This window comes from Dendronephthya gigantea, unplaced genomic scaffold (assembly GCF_004324835.1).
Source record: "Dendronephthya gigantea isolate DGI-Jeju-01 unplaced genomic scaffold, DenGig_1.0 000430F, whole genome shotgun sequence".
Classification (NCBI taxonomy): domain Eukaryota; kingdom Metazoa; phylum Cnidaria; class Anthozoa; order Malacalcyonacea; family Nephtheidae; genus Dendronephthya; species Dendronephthya gigantea.
In genome coordinates this window covers 13,349-37,946 of record NW_021163440.1, presented here as the reverse complement: position 1 = coordinate 37,946, position 24,598 = coordinate 13,349, and the positions used below count along the sequence as shown (strand labels likewise).

At 36.8% G+C, this 24,598-nt stretch overlaps 2 protein-coding genes across 2 annotated transcripts; both read right to left on the bottom strand.

The window, feature by feature from the left end:
• Positions 1–2,017: 2,017 nt before the first annotated feature.
• LOC114543270 lies at positions 2,018–6,117 on the bottom strand. Its single transcript, XM_028562329.1, has 6 exons — positions 5,979–6,117; positions 5,686–5,862; positions 4,113–4,289; positions 3,604–3,777; positions 3,001–3,111; positions 2,018–2,839 (listed from the first exon to the last, which is right to left on the bottom strand). Exons 1-6 carry the CDS (start codon positions 6,115–6,117, stop codon positions 2,301–2,303), a joined length of 1,317 nt encoding a protein of 438 aa, XP_028418130.1. The 3' UTR covers positions 2,018–2,300.
• Positions 6,118–11,778: 5,661 nt separating this feature from the next.
• Positions 11,779–18,027, bottom strand: LOC114543267 (A disintegrin and metalloproteinase with thrombospondin motifs adt-1-like). The gene is made up of 10 exons (XM_028562327.1): positions 17,825–18,027; positions 17,248–17,275; positions 15,764–16,275; positions 15,554–15,589; positions 14,677–14,919; positions 14,256–14,432; positions 13,493–13,669; positions 13,202–13,375; positions 12,834–12,941; positions 11,779–12,519 (listed from the first exon to the last, which is right to left on the bottom strand). Exons 1-10 carry the CDS (start codon positions 17,913–17,915, stop codon positions 12,047–12,049), a joined length of 2,019 nt encoding a protein of 672 aa, XP_028418128.1. The 5' UTR covers positions 17,916–18,027; the 3' UTR covers positions 11,779–12,046.
• Between the last annotated feature and the right edge of the window lie 6,571 nt (positions 18,028–24,598).

Below are 24,598 nucleotides of genomic sequence, written 5' to 3'. Positions count from 1 at the left end.
ACAGATTGTAAACGACGAAAGTATATAGCCGATATTTTTTCAACCTTGGACGCAGATGACATATTTGCATTGTATGGTCTGCATTTAACGTTCTAACGGATCCTAAGGCTCACATCAGTACGATAGCACACCAGCTCTTACACTATATTTTGCCCGCTGCCGATCGGTAGGGATGGAGACGGTATCCGAGCGAAACGGTCGGGCTAGGGGTGAAACGGTGTTTCTTTTGAGTTTGCTGTTTTCGGCGCAGATAATAACTCAACGAACCATGCTATTTTAACGGTACCTCCTCCATCCCGTGATCAACTGTCACACGTGAGTCACTGAAGTGAAACCGTGGAATAAACGATACGAACATCAAAGTACACACACACACACAAAAAAAACAAAAAAAAAACCTGTAAATGTGGCGATCATTAATGAATTTACCTTTACCCCAAACACCCATTCCACGACCAAAACGGGTGTGAAAAGAACTGTGCTTAATCCTGCAAAACAAACTAACAAAAAAAACAAACCCCAGCGAGATTAATAAGACGCTTCTCCCGTAGAGTTCACAACATCGCGTGAAGTCGTTAGGGAAAGGGGCGGGATGGGTCACGCAAGCAACTAACAACTCGATCAGGCAAACTGGGCTCATATTTGTAGTCACCGGAGGGGGCAAGTAGCCGACCGGACAAGCGTCCTAGGACCCGCGACACTACGATACGAAGACCCGTATAACATTAACTTCCTTTATTATTTAATAATAAATACATCTAAAAGCAAAATATTTTGTTTACATTTCAAAATTTTATGCTACTGTCTACATGTCTAAATGCATTCGTCAATCAACTATATTTAGTTTGCTGTGCGTATAATGAAATACTTGTTGTGCGTTGAACTGTGTGTGTATAAACTTGCTAGAGTTTTTGAGCTATGTATATTTAAAACAGAGTTGGAACAGTTTTTTGAATCAACCGATGAGCAGAAGGCGCTGTCACCCGTTTAAAACACAATTCTCGATATTCCATGAAATTGCAGTAATGCATGCATAGCCATATAGGCTTGTAGTGCATATTTTCTCGCGCGTATAAAGGCATGTTGCACGTGCACGGTGCAATTTTTCTTGCAACTTGCAATGCCATTCTACTTTCGAGAGATGTAAATTTACCCACTTCGAAACTTTTATGTTTATTACACTCCATGTACATTTCTTACACTCACATTTTGAATACACTTCACTATTTTGCATATTTTAGAAGTAGAATTGCATTGCATTGAAAATTGCATCGTGTAACATGGCCTTAAGTAAGAATAAATTATACCTAGAAGTTATATTAATGTAATCTTAAGAGGTATTAATTGTGAAAATAGGAAAGGGCCAATAACATTTCCTTGTGGAACTCCACCGATTTGTTGGAAAGCCATGCAGTCTTGATAATATGAAAGAATTGATGATATGATTTAATCGATGATCGAGATTTGTCTGCCTTGGTTTTCGAGCAGAATACCTTGGGAAATAAAATCAGTTGTCTTGGTAAATCAAAGAACGTCAAAATTTAATTCTCTGTAATGCAGTGAAAGTTGACCACTTCTGGCGATCATCAATATTCAACAACCTCCTGTATTTACGCTTTTCGTTTCGTATATGATGTATTTTATATGCAAATTTTACATGTTAAAGATATCAAAGCTTCAAAGTAATCTCTATATTTTACGCTTTGTCCGCTTGTTAGGCTAGGTCTGCCGCGCGTAACCACGCAGCTCAACAGTGCTGCGTTCCCATGATCAAACATCCATCAATCAATCAATCATTCAGATTGAAGGCTGGAGGCTATACTAAGACATTAATTGGCAACGAAGATTAGCAATAACTCACATTTTTTATACAAATCAGCAGAGGACGGAATGCTAGCATTTCCTGCAGTCTGATTGAAACCTCGGTAAAATATTTACTATCATTATATTTACTATCGAGATATACTATCATTATTTGAAAAATACCAAGTTGGACGATATTACTTTTTTAGTACAATGATTGCAACAATTATTCTGTCCCGGCAGTAAACTATAATTTATAAAGTAATTTATAGGAACGTATGTCGTTATTTCGAAATCCAGCGAGTGTATTTTACACAAAAAGCACAACAAATCGTTTCGATAATTGCTTCTCGCTCAACATGAGAAATAAGTATTAATATGTTCTTGTGATTCACCATAGGTGGGTATATTTTTTCAAAATTATTGCGTAATATTCCGGTCATCATAAACAGGCAGTTCAGAACGTCTTGCTGTTAGAAATTAGGTAATACCATTCGTTAAACACCCTCGGCTCTGGTTGGCAATACCACAGCTGGAAATCTTTCCAGGGTATTGTAAATTGAACTAATTGCCTCCGTCTCACTTTCACTAGAGTCTTCCTGCGCTGAGCCGGGATCAGAAGTTGCATCGCAACTTCCAGCGGAGTCATTTTGCACTGCGTGTTCCAGCCTATCGTATGGGACAAAGACTTGTCTGACATCACATTGCATGACGTCATAAATATGGTTGCCAAACTCGTCCACATTCCCCCACGCGTTTCGAAGCCATGCAACAGCCATTGGCCGGAATACTTGCAGTTTGCCATACAAGGAACTTCGCGAGAGCGTGTTGGCGTAATAATTTCTGTGATCTACAACACCTCGGGAAAGGCCTGGAGCCGGGTTTCCTACGATTGTCAGGTTTTCATATAATTTATCCCTCGTATCATTCCCCTGTAAGAAGCTTGCGCCTTCTGCTGTATCATTACATTGGTGATGTTGCCCACCATCCGGGGAATTTTGAGAAGAAAAACGAAAAATGGCATAATGTTGACATCCTAGACAAATTAAACCGTTGAGAATCTGTCATACGGCAATAATCAGCTTCAAGTTTGCGTATGTTGAGATAAAATAATGTGCTTTAAAGGCGGCGCCTTCAATTATTTCATATCGTGCAATTAAAACAGAAATTGTACAATTGCAAAGCAGTGAAATTTACCTTGTTTTCGCCATCGTTTTCGTAGGAAGAAGATAAGAATGGCAACTGCAGTAATGAATGCTAAGCTTGAAGTAATAACGATGATGCTAATCGTCCCGGAATCAAGGACAACTAAATATTAAAACATAAATAAAGTTTCACTGTTAAAAAAATATTGTAAGTTTCGAAAACAATAAAAAATATGATATCGAAAACAGCACTTTAAAAGTCAGGTAAACTATATGTTCATTATAAATGAGAAATAAAGTAATTTTCTTGTACAGTTGTACATATCATGGCTGTGAAAGTGCCAAAAAGCTATATATAATATTCCGTGGTTTTACTTTATGTCAATACTGAACTAAAACGCAGTTCTTCAGAGGGCAACGAGTTAAATTTTTGGCTGGATGGAGAAAAAATTTGGTTAAATGCTAGTAGTGTATTTTTTGGTGGGAACCCACTATGACACGGTGGTTAGCGCCAGTACGGAAATCTAGTAAAAATCAAATCACCTTTAAAGATTATAAGAGGCTCGTCCATATTAATTTTGCAACTCGTAAGAATTGTAAAGAATATACTTGACATTTGAACCCCAGACAAAAAAGTTATCATGTGATAGCTTACAAGGACATGGTTGCTTCTCACACAAGCGTTCATCTTGATCCTTGCCCTGCTTACTACAGTTACCACCGTACTTTCCAGGGGGATTATCACAATGCCGTATCCAGACCTCGACTCCACCGCCACACGTGGTACTACATGGCGATGCTTTCGTCCAGTTGCCATAGTTACCATCAACTAGAGTAAAAATTTGAATATAGATTGCAAGGAGGTATAAGTATCCTATTATTCATGTCACACAGTAAAATAGTTTTGTCCTGTAATTTGGATAAAATAACAAATATAAGCCTGGTATAGCTCCGGGGAAAACTAGTTTCTATTAAAAAAGTTAGGGCAAATTTCCACTTGCAGAGAAAGAGTTTGCTAGGAAAATGTTTGCAGATTCTCTGTTGAATTTTGACAAGAGAAATAACTTAGTTCAGCTTAACTATTCTTATTACAAAAAAAAGGTGCAGATATTTCGCTAGCGAACAATCTCTCTGCGAGTGCTTTAAATATGCTTGTACCATTACCTGGACAAGGTTTTCTGTTACATTTTCTTTTCTCAGTTGAGCTTCCAAGAACACTGCAGTTACTGCCTCCGTATTTTGGTTCTGGTTTATCACAAGTTCTTTCCCATATTTCCACTCCTTCACCGCATGAGACATGGCATATGATACTCACACTCCAGTTGCTATAACCGCCATTGACTAGGGATTTAAGAATATAAGAGGAAAAGTGGGTATAATAGACCCCTTTATTCTATCTCTTATACGCGAGTATTATCTCTTATACACGAGTATTATCTCTTATGGACGTTGCGAAATCCCTGAAAGAAAAAATTCTGGATACGAGGCTGTTAAAATCTATCCATGTAAAATAACATTCTGAGAAATATTGGGGAATTATATACCTTGTGAAAAACAAACCATAATAGTGTTTTTTGCCTGCGGAAAAATTGATCATAGTTAATTGATCATAATCAATTGATCGTAATGTAAACATAATAAGTCGTAATGATAACATAATGAATTGCCAATAAATTGATAGTTATGTGATGTTTATAAGTACCCTACGAAGTGTTATTCAATACGTTTGATGTAAAAGGTTTACATCCGAACATACACCAAACGAATGTAAATTAACCGGTTATTATTTAAAATGACGCTAACAAGTGATCGTATTTTTCTCTTGTGGTCATCTGCGGTTTTTATCGGTCGAACGCAACCGAACCGCGACCGAACCGCGACCGAACCGCGACCGAACCGCAACCGCGACCGAACCGCAACCGCAGTGTTCAGTTATTTCTGGACAGTACTATATACAATACAGTACATATATGTGATTTTGAGTAATAAATTTAGAACTATAAAAACTTTTAATTTTGCCTTTTGTCTCTGCAGCATATTCATGCATGGAACAAAACATCAACGTTTATCACTGTAAGTAAATCTAGACGCAACCAACCATGATACAAAATTCATTGACATTTTAGATGCAAAATTTTATCTACACATAGGCATAAAATAATACTTACTTTTTAATTAAATGAACGTGTATGTCTTTAAATCTTGAATTCTTTAATCAGTTATTTGTGAAAATTTGGATCAACTTCAAGTTAGGAGTACAACATGTTTTTGGTAGAATCATGCAAGAACCTAATATAAGTGCAGATTTGCACTGCTCGATTGCATATCTAACACTAAATAATTGTACTTTCAAGCTATCGTAAAGTGTGATGTAACCAGACAAAGAGAAACTGGACATCATGTAAGCTTACACCAAATTTGGTGTAAAAAGAGTATTTATGCCGAGGAACGTTAACAAATAACAGGAACGTTAACATGGTGCAGAGTTACACTTTCCAAGTGTTGTGTTACACTCAAATGGTGTTCGAGTATGATCGGTGTTATCCTACACCTTTTCGGTGATAGCGTAACACTGCGAGATTTATCGTGTTAAATTGAAATTATTACCCTCGCCTACTAGCCATTGTGCTCACATGCAAACCCACACCAAAAAAAAACAGATGCAGGTTTACAATTTACATAATATATTTTTGCATAATGCTACGGCTTAGCGGAGTTATTTGAAAATTTAACTTACCAGGACAAGGTCTTGCTGAACAAGATCTGTATTCAACTGGTTTTCCAAGATGACTACAGTTTCTTCCACCAAACTTTGGCTCAGGATTGTCGCAATTTCGTACCAATGTTTCGAAACCTTCCCCACAAGTTACGTTACACGCATCCTTTAATCTCCAGTCGCCATAACCACCATCCACTAAAAGAGATACCATAAAATATCATTCTATTTTTTAATACATACGATAGAATCATCGATTTATCTATTGTCAAACCCGTGAACGTCCAGCATTCAAGATAACATTATGACTGTACCTGGTGTACACTTAGGGATATCACAGTACTCCCATCTTTTGTTTCTATCTGTGGTAAAACACCAAGGTCTTTGTCCTGAGTTCTTGGGATTACGACAGTAATTCTTAGCGTTATTTAATTCTGGATATGTGGTGTTCATGGTATGACGATGTGGACATTGTTCTGTCCATGACTGACACGGAATACCCGAGGCTGTCACTGATATGTTGCCATGGTAATTGCTTCCGTTTAAGTAAAGACAATCTGTGAAGAGAGACTGTCAGGAATTGGAATTGCAAGGGGACGAGGAAATCTATCCCACTGAACTGTGATGATAATGGTAAGTGGGACTGCCTCGTTCAGTAGTGTAAAAATGGATTAACACTTCTGAGCACAGTTAACAGAATATACATGGTTTGGAGACTAAATAGAAGTACAATACAACTCATTAACTACGTTATTGTCCAGGTTTATGCAAAAAATGGTTCCTTTCTCGTCACGTGTCTATTGTATTTTAGCCAAATTTACCAATGGCATTCGTCGTGCTGAACTCCTTAACCTTGACTTGAAAAATATTTTAATTAAATAAACGATTGCTTTGATTAGAAAGGAACAATTTTTGCATAAATCTACCCCATAGTTAGTGAGCTTTATAGTTTATAATCATGTATTTTCTACTTAAACACTATGTTCTGAGACAAACATGTAATAGACACTTTCCGAATTTATAAGATATTGCATATTTTATATTTGGACCAATACCTCACCTATTTTGTCTGGCGATTCTGGGGCTAAAGATTCATCTGAAAAGAAACGTGAATCACATAAATACCTTAAACACATTTAGTTTCTTTAAATCGTTATATCTAAAAAATTAAGTGCACAAATTCGTCTCATTATTTTTTATGGTTTTTATGGTCGAAAATGTTGCTGTTAATTGCCCGGTGTTCGAAACCTTTTCTGCTTTCCTTCTTTTCTTTAAACACCCAAAAACATAATTCGGAATTTAATGAAGTGCCCAGGGAAGGTAAGTAATAACATCGGATCAGGCTATCCTAGCAATCGGAATATTTTCGTAACTTAGCGATTGGCGTTTCTTAAAATACGTGAATATTTTAATTAGGTAATAAATATCACTCAAATCATTAAAATATTAATTCGTTTGTTACAGATTGTGAGGGTAGCTCGACCCAATGTAATGAAGTGCCCTCCTCAGTCATTTTAGCCACCGATATGAATTGCGCATGCATTAAATTTCATCTGGGCTTCTTCTACGATAAATCAATCATAGCATCTGATCCATTAGAACTCGGAATTCGTGGCACGAAAATGTTGGCGATTTTGACTTCTGAAGAGCCACATACAGCCCTGTTACTCCTGTCGATTGTCCTCGCCCAACCCCAGGTCACCATATAACAACGTCAGTTTGCCTTCATGATTTCTCCATGGTTTCTGTGTTTGGATGCCCAGTGAACTTGTATGTATGATCCTGGCCTCCACCCGGAAATTTCGTAGGTAAATGGCGGCAATTATAAATTTACCTTTTACTATGTTGCGAGAGTTAAGAAAAGCGCGCGAAACACGAGCCAAAGGCGAGAAATTTTGCGAGCTTTTCTTAACTGTCGTAACATTCCCAAGTGTTTGGATCAGGCCATCCAAACACGGGAAACCATTAAGTAATTGTTTTATAAAATAAGAACAACCATGTAGTGTTCCAAGTTTCATTTCTAAAGGTGAATTAAATTTCAGCATCCAAAGACGGGCTTCGACCAATCAGAACCCACGTTATACCTGCACATTTTTTTTTTTAATATACTGTAAGTTTACCTGTGGAGTTTGTAAAATCTTCATACCAGCATTCTGGGCTATCACCAGCATTTCTATAAGGCTGTAGTTCACATTTAAATAGTTCGTCTACTTTCATGTTTGGGTGTTTAAGTTTAACTGCGACCCCGGTTATTTTCCATAATTTCAAACATGTATGCATTGCCATAAGACACGTTTCACGACAAATATTTTGCCTTTTATACACGCTCTGAGTCCGATCGCAACTTGGGAAAAAGAAATGGCATCTGATTAGCGCAAACATACGCTTGCAGATTTTCAAAGTGACCACGTCCAACTTCAAATAGTGGAGTATTTTCTTATTTCCGAACCTGGTAATCTTTACATCGTCCTTATTTGCGTCATGATTCGCCACACTTTGATTATGAGGCGGCATATACACATAGTTGGGTAACGTGATTCCTTGATTTTCACAATAAGGCCAAGTGAAATTAACCAAAGGATAACAGGAACTCGAGTTGAGTATTGGCTCGGCTTCGGCAGGAATACACGTCCTACATCGAAAGTAAACACAAAACAAATTTTCATATGGTTTCAAATTTTTACAAATCACTGGATATAAAAAGCGGTTCTAGCTTACATGTTTCTCCAGCGCGAGTATTAGAGCTTCTTCCCAGTGTCGCTTTTTTTGCACGTATAAGTATATATATACGTACACGCGCGTATAAGCTTAAAACTTCAAAGTTGTTAGCTATATAATTAGTTTTATCCCAGAAAAAACACAAAATCATCAACAGAATCGAACCCTATATGCATCAGTTCAATCGTTGAATTCATCAGCATCATTTAAATGATACTTATGAATACTTAACTTTTTTACGTGCATTCGTACAAAAAACGCAACAGTGGAAAACGGCGCTAAAGCTGCATTTATACCCCCGAAGAATTCCACGGAACCGATATAATCAAACGTGCATGTAACTCAGCCTAGTTGATATATATTTTACGTATTTCTCCGATCCATAAAAGACTAAAGGCGAGGAATTGGAAGCTCGTATAAATAGTAAGATTCTAACCCGAATTACACTTCAAATTAATCCATTCAATAAGTCTTTTTCGTATGAGTCGTATATATTTATATATATACCTTATTTCGTCCCGAAATTGGCGTCCTCCTAAAAAATATAGGAATACATTGAGTGAATGCACCCCCCAACTTGCCAATTGCAACATTTCTCACAACATAAAATCTAATTCGCATTGATCCAGAAATAAACCAACAATGTGGTGTTTATTTTAGTATAGCAATTCATTAAAAATGTAAACAAAGCATTTGTTAATGTTTACATTACGGATAATATGCATGCACGTTATTAAGATATCTATGACCGATTAAGTTTTGAAGATAACAAAATTTACCTGCAGCATTTCCGTGAAATATCAATGTCAGAATTAGAATAGTTCCACCGGCATATATATGATTCAACATTTTTAGGTTACTTATTATGACTTATCATTCACTGTATACTTACGCGTGACTTATATATCAGCTACATGCGTGCATCACGGAATTCAATTTTGACTTCCGCAAAGTGAAGTATACTTATATATTCCATGCGGGCATGTATTTAATTTCGACTTCCTCGAAGCGAAGCATAAACGATTTCCTTATCACGCAAATACAAAGCACACGCAAAAGCCATAAAAAATTCTGTTTTTTAAAAGCAGTGACGTTACGTTTTGGTTGTGGAAACATGTACAAAGGAAAGTTTCGGATATCATTTGTCGGATCCAATGCACTTCTAATGAATGTTTCACAGTCTGTTGGCTTGCATATATATGGACTGCAAAGCAACTATAAAACTAGTGCAGTTTTTTTTTTCGATTACAGATTACATTCTATCATGTGAACAGATCTTAACGATAAACGAAATCGAAAGGACTACGTCTACGTGTGCTCTTTTCAAAGCAGTACAAGCTTTTGCGGTCATATAAACACTTTAAAACACTGACTTTTACGGCAAGCCGGGTTAGCCGCGGCGACCGCATGTTGAAGTGGTAACAATGACGCGGAAATTAAAGCATGAGAATATCTAGTAGGCTATCGGAAACCTTTAAGATTTACTTTCGAATGATATTTGAAGTTTGCCAATTTTGTAGTTTCTCACGGACGTCAATTTAAAATCCCAATTCAAGGAAAATGTCTAGATTTCGTTACTAAAGAATGTTATATGGGTAAAAAAAACCATGACCAGCCGACAATTTAAAAAAGTAAAGTAAAAAGCAAATTCCGAAAAAAACAAGACATCTTGAGAATCAAAATATAATTCAAACAAGGCACAGATTGAGACTGTAAATTTACAGTCAATTTCACAGCCTTTATTTTAAAAAATTCATCATCATTCAACTTCAAGGTCTGTTCACACGATTCAATTTTGTCTGGTCCAATTAACTTTTGACGTACGTATGGGACGAAGCCTGTCATTGATAATGCAGTATTGCAATCGCTTGAGTTGATCTGACTTGATCACAGTTGATTCGCTGCCCATATACATTGCAAGTCAACAGACTTTAAATAATATGTGAACAAGATGTGACAAGCCATATTGACAAGCCACAGCAAAGGTATATATTATGAGTAGAAAAAGCCTTGAAGTGGTGCTTAAATCAGCGAACAAAGACAATATCACAAAATATCAAATATTCTCGAATGTGTAAGCATTGTTTTTTATTATACTTCCCGTGTATTTGATCTATCACGTTTATCTTTAGAAAAGCAACTGGCTGTTGGCCATAAGCACAGCGGTTGACAAAATGGGGATGTTTGTATGCATGGAATTAACTCTTATCTATACATTTTGGGTTGTTAAATTGTGGTTAACAATGAAACAGAGTACAAGTAAATTAGCTTGTAGCTAAACCATGCACGTATCATCGTATGTATTTAATGTACTGCAAAGCTTTTGGTCCGTTAACCCGGGCCTTCATCAGAGAAATTGCACGCCCTATTAAAGCCGGTTTTCCACTAGCGATATTTTTCGCGCGAAACGACTTTATTCCTTTGTATTTGACCAATTTGTTCCAGATGGTTGCAGTTGAGAGCTCTGGAACAAAAGTGAAATGTCGATTCATTAGTGAATTATTTCCACTTTCAAAGCGAATCAGAATGCCCAAATTTTTCATACTTCATGTAAAATGATAAATAATGTACCTTCTTGCCGTAAGTAGTCAAAATTTTTGCATTCTGATTGGGTTACTAAAAATGTAAACAAATTTTCTGGTTGATCTAAAACGAAACTCACATATCTATTTTCCGCGCCGAATCGTACCGAGGATATTCCAATTGTTAGGGTGCTTATATAGATTGATTGTCGATGTTTTCCAAGATATTTAACGATTTTTTAATCATTTACAGACGAAACTAACGATTCACTAACTTGGTCGACGCTTTGATATAAGAATTTGTCGCTTGGTTAACTTGCGTGGATGTTAAAGAGGTTCACATGCATTTAACGCCCACTTTTTAGCATTAAGATCGCTCTTCTGTTATTTGATGATCCAGGTACACCTACGGAATATAACAAATAGATTACGTAGACTACCTTTAAAGGCTTTGGAAGAGATGTTTTCAAATATCAGTTATTTATCAGTTATTGAGATAGGTATACCGGGTGTGCCAAAAAATACTCCAGTTTGATTAAAAAATTGCTTCTTATTTTTTTCAAAATTGGCACATCATTTTGGGATGTCTCTAAAATAGGCAAAATATACGCTGTATAAAAATATTATTTATTTAAGCTTTTTTGGGGGGGACACCCGGTATATAACTTATCTTCATAGATTATCAACAATATTAATATAGAGTTGGAATTTCCTAGTGCTTTAAACGACACTGAACCGTCACCTGCACACCTAACCTACAAACCATGTTTATTATCTCATGTAGCTTCATGCCTTAATTGATACTTGACAAGCGCCTCTACAGTGCTTTTTTCTCTCATCTTAATATCATCTCCTTTGTTTTTTCATTCTTGTAAGATAAAGTTCCTAAGAACCTAAGATCAGTTGTTGTATGCATAGGCAACTCTCTATTGTATTATCACTTGACCCATTCACCTTTACAATGTACGTTCACTTCTTCCATGAGGCAAAATGCCTTGTGGCTTAAATGCATATTTCTTCTATGTTATTACTATTGAATTTGACATTTTTTGCGGTTGCCCTATGCTATAACTTCAATGTTATATTCGATTTTATCCATAATATTCCTTGTAGAAACTATAAGATTCACATAACCTAATTCGTCAAACGATTGCAGTCGTCGGGGCATTTTCAGTGCCCGCGGCTATCATGGCAGCTGAAGATGTTTCAAGTGTATCGTCAGCTGAACTACTCGTCTTTCTTTTATCAAAGCCTTCCATTACAATGTTTCCAATCTTGTCGTACGAGACAAACACCTGTCCGACGTTGCGTTGCAACACGTCATAGACATGGCCGCCCTGCTCGTCAACACTCCCCCATACGTTTCGAAGGCATTGCGCGGCTAAGGAACGAAACAACTGAAGTCTATCATACCGTGAGTACCGCGAAGGTCGCGTATTTACGTAGTCCCCACTACAAGAGGCAACACCGCGCGAGAGGCCTGGAAATGGGTTTCCATCAGCGGTCAAGTTTTCGTACCTAACAATAGTACCAGTTTCACGTGACGAACTTTCGTTTTGAGATTGCCGAGAAGCGCGGATATCTGTAATTTCTGTCACAGCACTATACGATGAGTCTAAAAGATTTAAATATCGTATATTATTATCACGTATATTATATTATTATCGTATATTATTAATATCACCATTGGAAGTTGAAAAGACATCACCGGGATGACTCATAGGTAGTCTATTTATTGTTGGGCAGTTTTTGTAGTGAAATTTGACGTTGGTCCAAATGATGTCGATAAAGTGAGAGGTTAGAGCTTGAGGCACTGATGGTAAATTTTACATGGCAGAGAGAGAAAATGCACGAGCAATTATAATTCAAGTAAAGAGAAGAATTCACATAATGGCTCATGCAAACAATTTAGAAATAAATAAATCTTACGGCTTTCTTTGTGATTTCGTCTCAAGAAAATCCAAACAATAACCAACACTGCAAGTACAATCACCCCAGCAGTGACCATAAAAGCAGTCGTCCGGGAATCGATTACAACTAAAAAGTATTGAGACACTTTTTACTCAAAGACGTTTTACTTCTTTTTCTATTGCTCAGGCCCAACACAAGTCCCATTCGTCTTTTCTAACTTTCACTGATATAAAAGCATATTTCCTCCAGATATATACAATGATATACAAAAAATCTTTCTTCAACACACAAAAGAATTATATATTTTAAATGATAAATGTGGGAAAATGCTCTCTGACTTGGAGCATTATTTTGGTGCTAGGGATTTCCCCAGCGGCCGCGCGTACCTGGACAAGGTTTCGTCACACATATTCGGGCCTCATTATCCGTCCCCCAGATGCTACAATTTCCACCATACTTTCCAGGGGGGTTATCACACTGTCGCGTCCAAACCTCAATACCTTGACCACACGTGACACTACATGGTAAGGACTTTGTCCAGTTGCTATAGTTACCGTCAACTGAAAAGATCAAAAGCAGTAAGAACTAGGAAGTTTGTTATTAGTTGATACAATCAAATAGTTTACAATCACAATTTGCATAGCTCTTTTGTTTTGTACACTGGATTTGATTCTTACCTGGACATCGTTTTCTTTTACATTTCGTTAATACACTCGAGTTCCCGAGTTCACTACAGTCACGCCCCCCGTATTTTGGTTCAGGATTATCACAAGCACGTCGCCAAAATTCCACTCCTTCACCGCACGAAACATTGCATGGGATTCTCAGACTCCATTCGCTATAACCGCCGTTAACTAGAAATAGCAAATGAAAATGAAAATGGCAATGAGATGAATTGAAACCTTTCATTCAAATCTACTCATTTTCTATCCTACGTCAGTCGCTCTAGCTCAGTGAACAGTAATAAATAGCAGGATCGAACGCTACCTTATGATTGTTTTCGTGAAGCTAAAATTTGCGGGACTTTAAAAGAGCCTTCATTCTATAAACTTTTTATTTCTATAGGACTTGTAGTCGTAAAATTTTGGACTGATGCGATTTTGACATGTTTTTAAGACTGGGTGTGTATAATTGTCATTATTTGTGGCTGCTAAATGCCGTTTAAAATTAGAACTATTTTGTTTAGATTGTTTCAAACTTATGTTCAATGTCTTCATTTAATACTATAGCAGTATTTAAAAGCGTGTTTTCTAATCTTCTGTGTTTTTACTCTTGTGTTTGTGAAGCTTGAAATTATTACTTAATTACCATAGGCAAAGGGGACCAGATGACGTCACAAAGCTAAAAATCCGCCATGTTTTTGCTTCACTTTCTGTTCGAGAGCACTGTCAAGAACAAGTCCTCCAGGAATTATTATATAGCTCAGTGGGCTCCACTTACCAGGGCATGGTTTCATTAAACATGGTCTGTACTCAAGAGGTTCTCCCAAGTGGCTGCAGTTTCTTCCGCCGAACTTTGGCTCATCATTGTTACAATCTCGTGACCATGTTTCAAAACCTTCACCACAAGTTACATTACACGCACTTTTCAGCGACCATTTTCCATAATGACCGTCAACTAATAAAGTATAGTACTAGTTCGATAGAGCCGAGCCATTGAGAAGAGTTCTCTAGCTAGGCTCTTTAGCGATACAATAAATGAATTTTAAAAAAATAAGGGCAATCATAGTTTTACATCATTTTGGAGAAGGCTTTCTTGCGAAAAAGGGTTAAGGTTTTTTTAGAACAAAGTTTTCTTTTGTATTTTCACATATCGCGATAGACAAAATTACATTTATTATATTACAAAATTATAAAGATACCTGGTGAACATTTAGGGATATCACAGTACTCCCATCTCTTATTCCAATCTGTAGTAAAACACCAAGGTCGTTGTCCTGAGTTCTTGGGATTACGACAGTAATTCTTGGCGTTATTTAATTCTGGATATGTGGTGTTCATGGTATGACGATGTGGACATTGTTCTGTCCATGACTGGCAAGTGATACCTGCGGCCGTCACCGATATGTTGCCATGGTAACTGCTTCCGTTTAAGTATAGACAATCTATTAGGAAAGATTTTATTATCATTATCTAAAAACACAAACCGATGAAGTGGAGCATATGAGTAGTGTTGCACTCAAACCACTCTCATTACATAGCTCAAACAACACGAAACATTCCCCATGGTAAAATTGACCAAATGTGTCACACCGTGTCAAAACCCTGGGGCAAAACACGACACATGTTAGAACTGGTCATACACATATGCATGAATGCGACAATACGAGGTTGTTAAAATAACACTTTTACCGCTAGTGGTCTATACCGATCGATAAGTGATAATCGATCAATCGAAATCATATCAAAACGAAAATCTCCGTCTTTTTCAGTCAAAGTGTTAAACAAAATGGATATTTTATACCAGTGGTATCGCCAGACCAACGTTCCCCAGGTGGCAATGCAAAATTTTCGAGTTAATTGTTATCCCAGAGATTTTAGTCGCGCCAGGCCACTATATATGCTGGTCGACAGGATGAATATGTAACGTAAGACGATGAAGTAAGCGATTCGGTATTTCGACAACCAAGCGCCACAAGGTATATATAGACATCCTGTTCATTTAGAATATCATCACGTAGAGACGATATTTGTACACTTTACACGTAATAAAATAACGCCAGTAATGGTTATGCTTACCTGCATTGGTAGTCCACTCTGGTGCTTTGGGTGCATCTAAATGAAATTTAAAGAAAAAACATGAAGCGTGTTGATCCAGGGGTTGTATTAATCCAGCAAATTCAAGGCAAGCCAAGGCATCTTTCACCTGTCCCCCAATAGTCCATTACACTTAACATTTCTGTACCTCTAAGATATTATATTTTTTAAAAATTATAAATCGAGGATTACCTGTCGAGTTTACAAAATCGTAGTACCAGCATTCTGGCGAGTCACCAGAGTTTCTGTATGGTTGTAGTTCGCATTTAACAAATTTTTTCGTTTTTTCATCACGACGACGAGTTGTCGCATAACTCGCAATTACATCCCATAATTTACGGCAAATATGACGAACTTGAAGACAAGTTTCACGGCAAAGTTTTTGTTCCCTAAAGACGCTCGACGTTCGATCACAACTCGGAAAATTCATTTGACATTTAAGTGTTATAAAAAGATGCATGCATTTTCGATATGTTGTTATGCTCGTTTGTAACCAGCGGGTTATTTTTGATTCTCCCAGCCTTCCCAAGGAGTCGTTGATTTTATTCATCTCGTCGTTTTCCTTAATTTGGCGACGGGGGGTATTGTAAACGTAGTTTGGTAACGCGATCCCATAACTTTCACAAAAAGAGCGAGTGAAGTTCACCAAAGGATAGCATGAACTTGAGACGAGTTTTGGCTCGGCTGCTGAACTGATACAGGTTCTAAAAAGAAAGGAAAGAATAAAGATAGAAATAAAGGGCCGAATCAAACAATGAACAATTGTAAAATGGCCTTTAAGTCCAACCAGTGAACCTATTGACCTTTTCAGCTTGTATGCAAATTACCCATTTCATACCACATGGTCTAAAATGGTTAAGATTTATTGGCTATTCCATAGTCACAACATCTGAAATAGGTTAATTTGCATGCAGGCTGAAACGGTCTATTCTTAAGAAGTTTTGAAAAATCGAACTCCTCTCAACCAATCAGCATGATTACGAATTAAATTATTACTGTTTACATGTTCCCGTTTACCCGAGATTGAACGAGGCGACGAAGCGTAAGGGGCTGTTTACATGAGCCCGGTTACCCGAAATTCAACGAAGCGTGAGATGATTTTGAGGTATTGAAATGAGCAGATAACATGGTCCTGGCAGTCGTATAATCACTACAACAATAGCATGTGCTTGTTTGGTGTCATAAAGACTTATTTCAATACCTCAAAGTCCTCTCACGCTTCGTTGAATCTCGGGTGACCGGGCTCATGTAAACAGCCCCTGAGATGACTTGAGGTATTGAAATGAGTAAGCAACATAAACCCGGGAGTGGTGTAGTCATCCATACAATAGCATGTGCTTTTTTAGCGTCATAAAACTTATTTTAGTGCATGTCTCAAAATTATCTCCCGCATCGTTAAATCTCGAATAACCGGGCTCATGTAAACAGCCTCTAAAGCAATCTTTTTCTCAATTATTTCTAAACCCCTGTCTGATTGTGGACCTTTTGGCGTGCCAATGACAACGAAAAGTATTTCAATTTTGTTTGACATTATTTCTATTTGTTTCTTTGTGTCTGGTATTCAAAAAATATCCTTTTTCATGCTAACTTTCCCGACAAAAGGCTTCAATCAAAGCATCGCGAGGTTTAAGTTTATATCACGCATGGGCATTCCGAAAACCGAAAGTAAAAAATACCTGTTGTTGTCTTGAAGACTGTGTTGATCTTGAAAAGTATTAAAGAATGAAATATTAAAACATACAGTTAATCCAATGGACTATCCTTTAAACCTTAAACCTTAAACCTATTGAATGTAAATTCTAGATGTTCAAAGGGTCTTAATTTCAAGTGGAATTATACACACTTCAAGTTCAAGTCAGGAACAGTTGATGCAAAATGAATCAACTATCGGTTCTCTAGCAGGAATCGAGCCTACGCTTTTGCGATGCCGGTGCAATGCTCTTGCCACTATTTGAGGGATTTTTTCGGTATTTTACGGGACTAAATCACTGGCCAATATGCAGCTAAAATACTCCACCATTAGTCATAAATTTAGCATAATTTCACCGTCAAAGTTCTTCCATACATGTCAACTTGGAATAATCCGTTTTAATAACTGTTTTAATTTCCTTAGAATAAATTATGTCGAACAAACTGTTTAAACTCTGTCTATATACGCATCATTCTGACATAAATGAATTGAATTTGAATATACCGCGACGTAAACATTACATTATACGATGAGTAAAAACGGTATCAAATAACTGGTATTACCTGCTAAATTTGAGCTATAAAAAATGGTTGAAATGATCAGCATTATTGTACAGCTACAATTCGCGATATCTATGAATGTACCCATGGCCATATAGTCGTCTGTATACTGTTTATATGAACAATGAAGTTAGTTTAACCACCATAATATGGAGATGGCAGCCTTTGAAGACTTTCAGACAAGGTTTTACTCGTTCTGTCATATACTTCCTCAAAGGAAGTAATAAGTCATAAATATCAATTTCAAAACATAAAGAACTTCCTTCTTCGAATATTTGCATTATGGAACTATTATTACTCACTCGGGTGACAGCAGTTGGCATGGCACAAATAATAATTTGAATACTGTTTCCTTCTGAAAGATTGTATATGTCAAATTACTTCAGAAATACTTCTGTTTGTAGTTGAACTAAATTGTATTTATGTATATTTTAGAGGAAAAGTCAAGTTTATTCTGCACATCGGCTGTGCTCAGAAGAATGCGAGTGGCCAGTCCAGTTTGCATCTTTTGAACTATTCTGAACGAAAGGTCTAGTTCCTACTCTTCAAAAGCGTTGCGAACGTTCATGGTGTTAGATATTCATAAAACTCGTTGTATGTACAGACACTAGAAATTCAAAACGTAAATAAATCATGTGTTTACATAAGAAAACGTCTGAAGCAAAAATAAGGCGATTAAAACTAGAGTAACAACGCAAACATTAAGATGAAATATTATAAATTGAATTAACAGTCATGTTTTGCTCTGGATGTATGTCAGAATATACCCCAGCAAATGCCTAAATGTTTTAAGACTAGGTTTGGCTTCGACTTCCGTCAAGCGCGGCTTCCTGGCTTTTGTGATTACATAATATCTTTTATATAGTTTCCTTATTCAGCATGCATTGTTTTATGAAGTTTTCGAGCATTTCTTGTGTTATATTATGGAACTTCAATGTTTGTTTGGAAAAACGTAGTGAATTTGGCAGTTCTAAACATGAATAGTTACAAATGGTAAAAGGAATTTCAAAGCCATCTTCAAACCCGAAAGCTTGACTGCCTGTCTATTGATATGCATGGATAATAACGGAAACGGAAACCCAGCTATTAGCAATATGATACCAACGCAATTAGCAGATTTAGTCTTGATACATTTGCTGATAATTAACAATTTGGTTGAGTGTGATATCGAGAATTATCAAGGTGAAGTTTAATAACGCAAACTGAGGCTTGATAATTCTCGATATCATACGAAAAGCGAATTCAATAATTGTTTTATTATGTATCTCCTTTTTAGAGAGGAAGCCTGCGCCATTATTGACAACAAACTAGCGGTAAAAAATTACGTCACCTACGGATAATTTTCAATGTCGTGTAGGTGGCAAGACATTGAGAATTATCTGTAGGTTTTTAGCCAATCACAATCGAGATTGCATTAGTAATGCATAATAATATAGAATAACCGCCACAGTCTTTTTTCTAGTTGTTTCTAGTTGTTCTAGTTAGATCATTCGAAGCACTTCACCCATGCAGTCATCTTCTACAAAGTTATATCGCTCTAAGACTATTTGGGTTTCTTTCCGGGTAATTACCGGAGTCTTAAAGAGATAACCGAAAGGATTCAAAATTCGGTAATCACAGCGCTCTAAATTCCGGTGGGCACAATATATAACACTGATCTGATAATAAACTGGAATTAGTAATTACACTACGCAAATCGAAGCGCGAAATCTTCCATCTGTGACAAACGATGGTCGTTTAGAGATTCGATTCAGAACCGAGAAACCTAACATTACAGGCGTCGCTATCAACCAAAAACTTATGATTTAGGTTTAGTAGATTTATTTGAATTCTGATGCAAACTGGAACCATTGGCATTTAATCTCGGACGTCACTACCCTTACCCGTGTGGATGGTTAGGTGCAGACGTGGCTGCGAGACTGACACTATCAGTTACTTGGATTCAGGTCCGCATCACGCGAGCATGCTTCGTCTGGATCTGAGCATCCGAAGTCTGCACCTTATCACAATGACACAACTGTTCAGTGGAGGTAACCTAACCCTGCTTGCGTTTGAAAAGGGGTGTACCGTGACCCGAAAAATTTTTTTTTTCCAACTAGCGGACTACTTCTCTTGCTGGCGTTAAATACGCTAATGGCTTCCTTGCGTGCTCATTCCTTGCTATATCCGCTCCTTTCCAGAGTTATGAGCCTCGTCCCAGGCCCCTCGTTGCCCTTGTGTCCAGTGCGCGCGCGGTTCGTACGATATTAATCTTGGTTACTGCGTAACCTCATTAAAATACATATACCGGTTCCCCCCGGTCTACACTAACGGCCAACAAAGTGCAGCTGCACTGCTAGTCTGCAGTCCACTTCCGGTCGTTTCATCATCTTTTTTACTTATATATAACGAAGGGGAAATGCAAGCCTTTCAATTCGAGAGGCCCAACTCTCAAAATGAGTGTCGAGGATAATGGTATTATCCTTGAAAGGCTTTGAATAGCAAATTTAATTTTTCTTAAAGACACCAGATGAATAAACGCATTTTTGTGCTCAAATCATCAATAAAAATATCAAATAGACAATAAAATGATTTCAATGATGTAACGTTTTATTTAATGCTATAATAATACTTCTTCGAGCATGAAAGCTTTCATTAACTAAATTACTGCGGTACTGGTAATATTTACAAATCGACCTTACACATTCCTTATATCACAAAAACTCATACCATATTTGTTTATTAGTGTTTTGAACAGTAGCTACAATTCAAACCTGTAATGTTATTCTGCTCGGATGAAGAATGTGTGAAGTTCTGGGAAAGTATTTTCTCTCAATACACCAAAGAACGATACTAAGACAAACAAGAGAGATGGGTCGATTTAGAAGATATCTGAAAATATCTTTAAAAAAGAGGGCCCGGAGATTTCTATTGCCCGACATGATTTCTGTTGTACCGAACCATTTCAGGGTTTTTTTCTTCTTAAGCTCCTGGTATACTTTGTAATACATCACAACCATGATTGAAGTATTCAATAAGGATGCCTTGACGTTCTTTCAACTTATTTAATTTTCTCACTAGAATCTTTCAAACTTGTTTCCTCTTAGAACAACATTTTCCAAACGGGCGCATCGTTTTGTCCAAAATACCGTATATTAAAGGGTTTACTGAAGCTGTTCCAGCAGCTTGTAAAATTAAGGCTAAACTTAAAATCCAAGCATTTTTCTTCAATACTTCCTTGATATCAGCGATCCTCAAAATATGGTAAATAGACATTAAGACATTTCCCATCCCGTAGAAAAGAACAACAGTAAGACAAACAAGAAATGTCCGTCGATTTTTAATATATCTGAGGATTTTAAAAGGAGAACTGAAGTCTTCTTCCCCAGGAGTTGAATGTAAGCTTCTCAGATACTTGTTTTGCTTCTCAAGCGCCCGATATACTTTATAATACAACACAGCCATAAATATAGTCGGAGCCACATGCAGTAATGATACCACGTACGCACGAACATATTTCTTCATATAATCAACGACGTTCTTTTGTAGAAAACATTGGGGAACATTGGTTCCAGATTCCACAATGAGACCAAGAATGTACCCCAAGCAACAAACAATTTTCAAATTCCGTCGTCTGATGTTGTGTTTTAATGGATGAACAGCAGCGTGATAACGAAGAATTGCAATGATCAACATCATGTATATTCCTACGAATTGAAAACCGTGTTGCAGATATCTTAAAAGACAATAAATTAGGCGAGATATGAAAAGCCAATCTTTGGTGTAGAATCGATAACAAGTTAATAAAAGTTTAACAACAAGCCAGCCCAGATCACAGATCGCAAGATGTGAAACAAGATAGTAGTAGTTATTCTTCAACCGACGTCTTTGCCTTAAAATGGAGACGATAACCAACACATTTCCAAAAATTCCCACGATAAGAACAGTAGCAAAAAGGACATTATATATTGCTTCATATTGCGCCATTGCTTCATATAAGGAGCACCGCTTTCTTCGAACGAGCACCGGCCGTGACACGTTCCCTTACAGACTGCAGCGTCAGAAGACTGCAGTGTCACAAGACTGCAGCTGAATTTACTTTGTTATACTCAAAGCAGATCAATATTCCCACAGTATTGTTTGAGAAATTATAATTATAATTCCCAAAAAAGACCTTGTTTTCGAAAATTTTCTTTCTTTCTTGGTTTTTCATCAGTGATAATTTGTCAAGCATTACATTTATTAAGCAATGAATTGTTAGAAACCTAGAATGAATTTGGTATTCATAAGTACCACTCGAGTTGTTCTTGATTATATAGGCGAAAATACATCATTTGCTGCTGTCTTGCAAACTACTCATTGAATTCTCATATATATAAAGCTCGCTTTCTTGAATTGCAACGTTCGCTTGGATCAATCACTGACTGTATCTTATTATCATTTCTGGGGCCTATTTTTAAAAAAAGACTAGTTAACTTTTAACTGTGGTTAAGGATAGAATTGGCCAATAAGGGTTGTGTAATTCTGAGTTAACTAGAAATGAACTATGTAGATGAAGAGTTTTATACAACTGGCCCTTGTAATACAAAGCATGCATTAATAAGCGATCAAAATTTCCGACGGTGAAGTTTAGTAAGGTTGGCTGTATTTGCATTAAATGAATTCTACTTCAGAAAAATAATTAAGATGATTGAAAGGAAGAAATATATAATCAACAAGAGTTTATTTGCCGGCATATTGCTATCATGCAAATTTATCACTTTTTACTTTGAGAACCATTCAAGTAAATTCACCTGCTTGCTGTCACGGACGTTTTTCGATGGAGCGAATATATACTTTACTTTGAAACACCGAACCTCCTATATATATATAAGTATTTCATGGAGCAATAGTCCCTTTACATCGGTGCTTTACATCGAGAAAATGAAAGAAAACAGGCGCTGAATGGTTTAAGAAGGACCTAACGCAAAAATTCGCCAAGTTATTGCATAATTATTTTGGGGTCTGTTTACTTAGTTCCTTTCCTCTGATCGTTTAATGACGTGGTAAACAGAGACCATGGAAGATTTTACCATCGGCTCTACGGTTTCATATTCATTTTCACATTCATATTCAGATTCAGATTCAGACATGAATATAAAAATAGCCGGGCATCCCACGTACGAAATGTGGAATAACTTCGCTACTTTTCATGCAATAGATTTTTCTCTGCAAGTAATCCTTGATCAATGCATTAGGCATTATTTGATGATATTTTAAGTTTATTTGACCCAAGCACGAAGTCCAGAAAATTCGCCGAAGCTGCTTGGCTAAAATATAAATTTATACAGCGTGGTATTGCGGTTTCTGATCGTTATTAGTTTACGTAATAAACGACCTCATTCTCCTTTGTTTGGAGACAAATATGACTCGGACAAATCGCACTGTTAGTGATTTTCAACCTCCACCCGTATAATTGCCAAAAGCGCTGGTTGCGTTTTGCGAATTGTCTATAGCTAAAACGGAAAGTTGTTTAAATGTATAAAATTTATCAGGACAATTTATAATAACTGTAGAGAAAAGAAATTTAATTTTGTTTATAACACCAGATGAATAAACGCATTTTTGTGCTCAAATCATCAATAAAAATATCAAATAATGGACTTCGATGCATGAAAGCTTTTATTAACTAAATTTCTGTGGTACTGGTAATATTTAAAAATCGACCTTACACATTCCTTATATCACAAAAACTCATACAATATTTGTTTATTAGTGCTATGAATAGCTACAATTCAAACCTGTAATGTTATTCTGGTCGGATGAAGAATGTGTGAAATTCTGGGAAAGTATTTTCTCTCAATACATCCTTGCTATCAAAGAACGATACTAAGACACACAAAAAATATTGGTCGATTTTGAAGATACTTGAAGATATCTTGAAAGAGGGCCCGGAGATTTCTATTGCCCGTCATGATTTCTATTGTACCCAGCCATTTCAGGGGTTTTTTCTTCTTAAGGTCCTGGTATACTTTGTAATACATCACAACCATGAATGAAGTATTCAATAAGGATGACGGGTTCTTTCAACTTGTTTAACTTTCTTACTAGAATCTTTCAAACTTGTTTCCTCTTAGAACAACATTTTCCAAACGGGCGCATCGTTTTGTCCAAAATACCGTATATTAAAGGGTTTACTGAAGCTGTTCCAGCAGCTTGTAAAATTAAGGCTAAACTTAAAATCCAAGCATTTTTCTTCAATACTTCTTTGCTATCAGCGATCCTCAAAATATGGTAAATAGACATGAAAATATTTCCCATCCCGTAGAAAAGAACGGTGGTAACACAAACAAGAAATGTCCGTCGATTTCGAATATATCTAAGGATTTTAAAACGAAAACTGAAGCTTTCTTCTTCTGCAGGAGTTGAACGTAAGCTTCTCAGATAACGCATAATTGCAATGATCAACATCATGTATATTCCCGCAAATCGAAAAACGAATTGAACATATCTTGAAAGACAATTAATTAAGCGAGATTTGAAGAGCCAATCTTTGCCGTAGAATCGATAACTGATGAATAAAAGCTTAACAACAAGACAGCCCAGATCACAGATCGCAAGGTGTGAAACAAGATAGTAGTAGTTATTCTTCAACCGACGTCTTTGCCTTAAAATGAAGACGATAACCAACATATTGCCAAGAATTCTCACCATAAGAACAAGAGCAAAAAGGACATCATATATTGCCAGCGCCATTGCTTCATACAAGGAGGACTGCTTTCTTCCAACGAACACCGCGACACGTTCGCTTACAGACTG

Excerpts from the sequence above, each read along its gene's own strand:
- LOC114543267 (XM_028562327.1), bottom strand. The coding sequence starts at position 17,915 with ATGGCCATGGGTACATTCATAGATATCGCGAATTGTAGCTGTACAATA. Across the intron at positions 15,590-15,763 it reads CGATTTTGTAAACTCGACAG|ATGCACCCAAAGCACCAGAG; the intron begins GTAATCCTCGAT and ends AATTTCATTTAG. Across the intron at positions 12,942-13,201 it reads TGTGACGAAACCTTGTCCAG|TTGTAATCGATTCCCGGACG; the intron begins GTACGCGCGGCC and ends AATACTTTTTAG.
- LOC114543270 (XM_028562329.1), bottom strand. The coding sequence starts at position 6,117 with ATGAACACCACATATCCAGAATTAAATAACGCTAAGAATTACTGTCGT. Across the intron at positions 3,112-3,603 it reads TGAGAAGCAACCATGTCCTT|TTGTCCTTGATTCCGGGACG; the intron begins GTAAGCTATCAC and ends TTTAATATTTAG. Across the intron at positions 2,840-3,000 it reads AAAACGATGGCGAAAACAAG|GATGTCAACATTATGCCATT; the intron begins GTAAATTTCACT and ends TAATTTGTCTAG.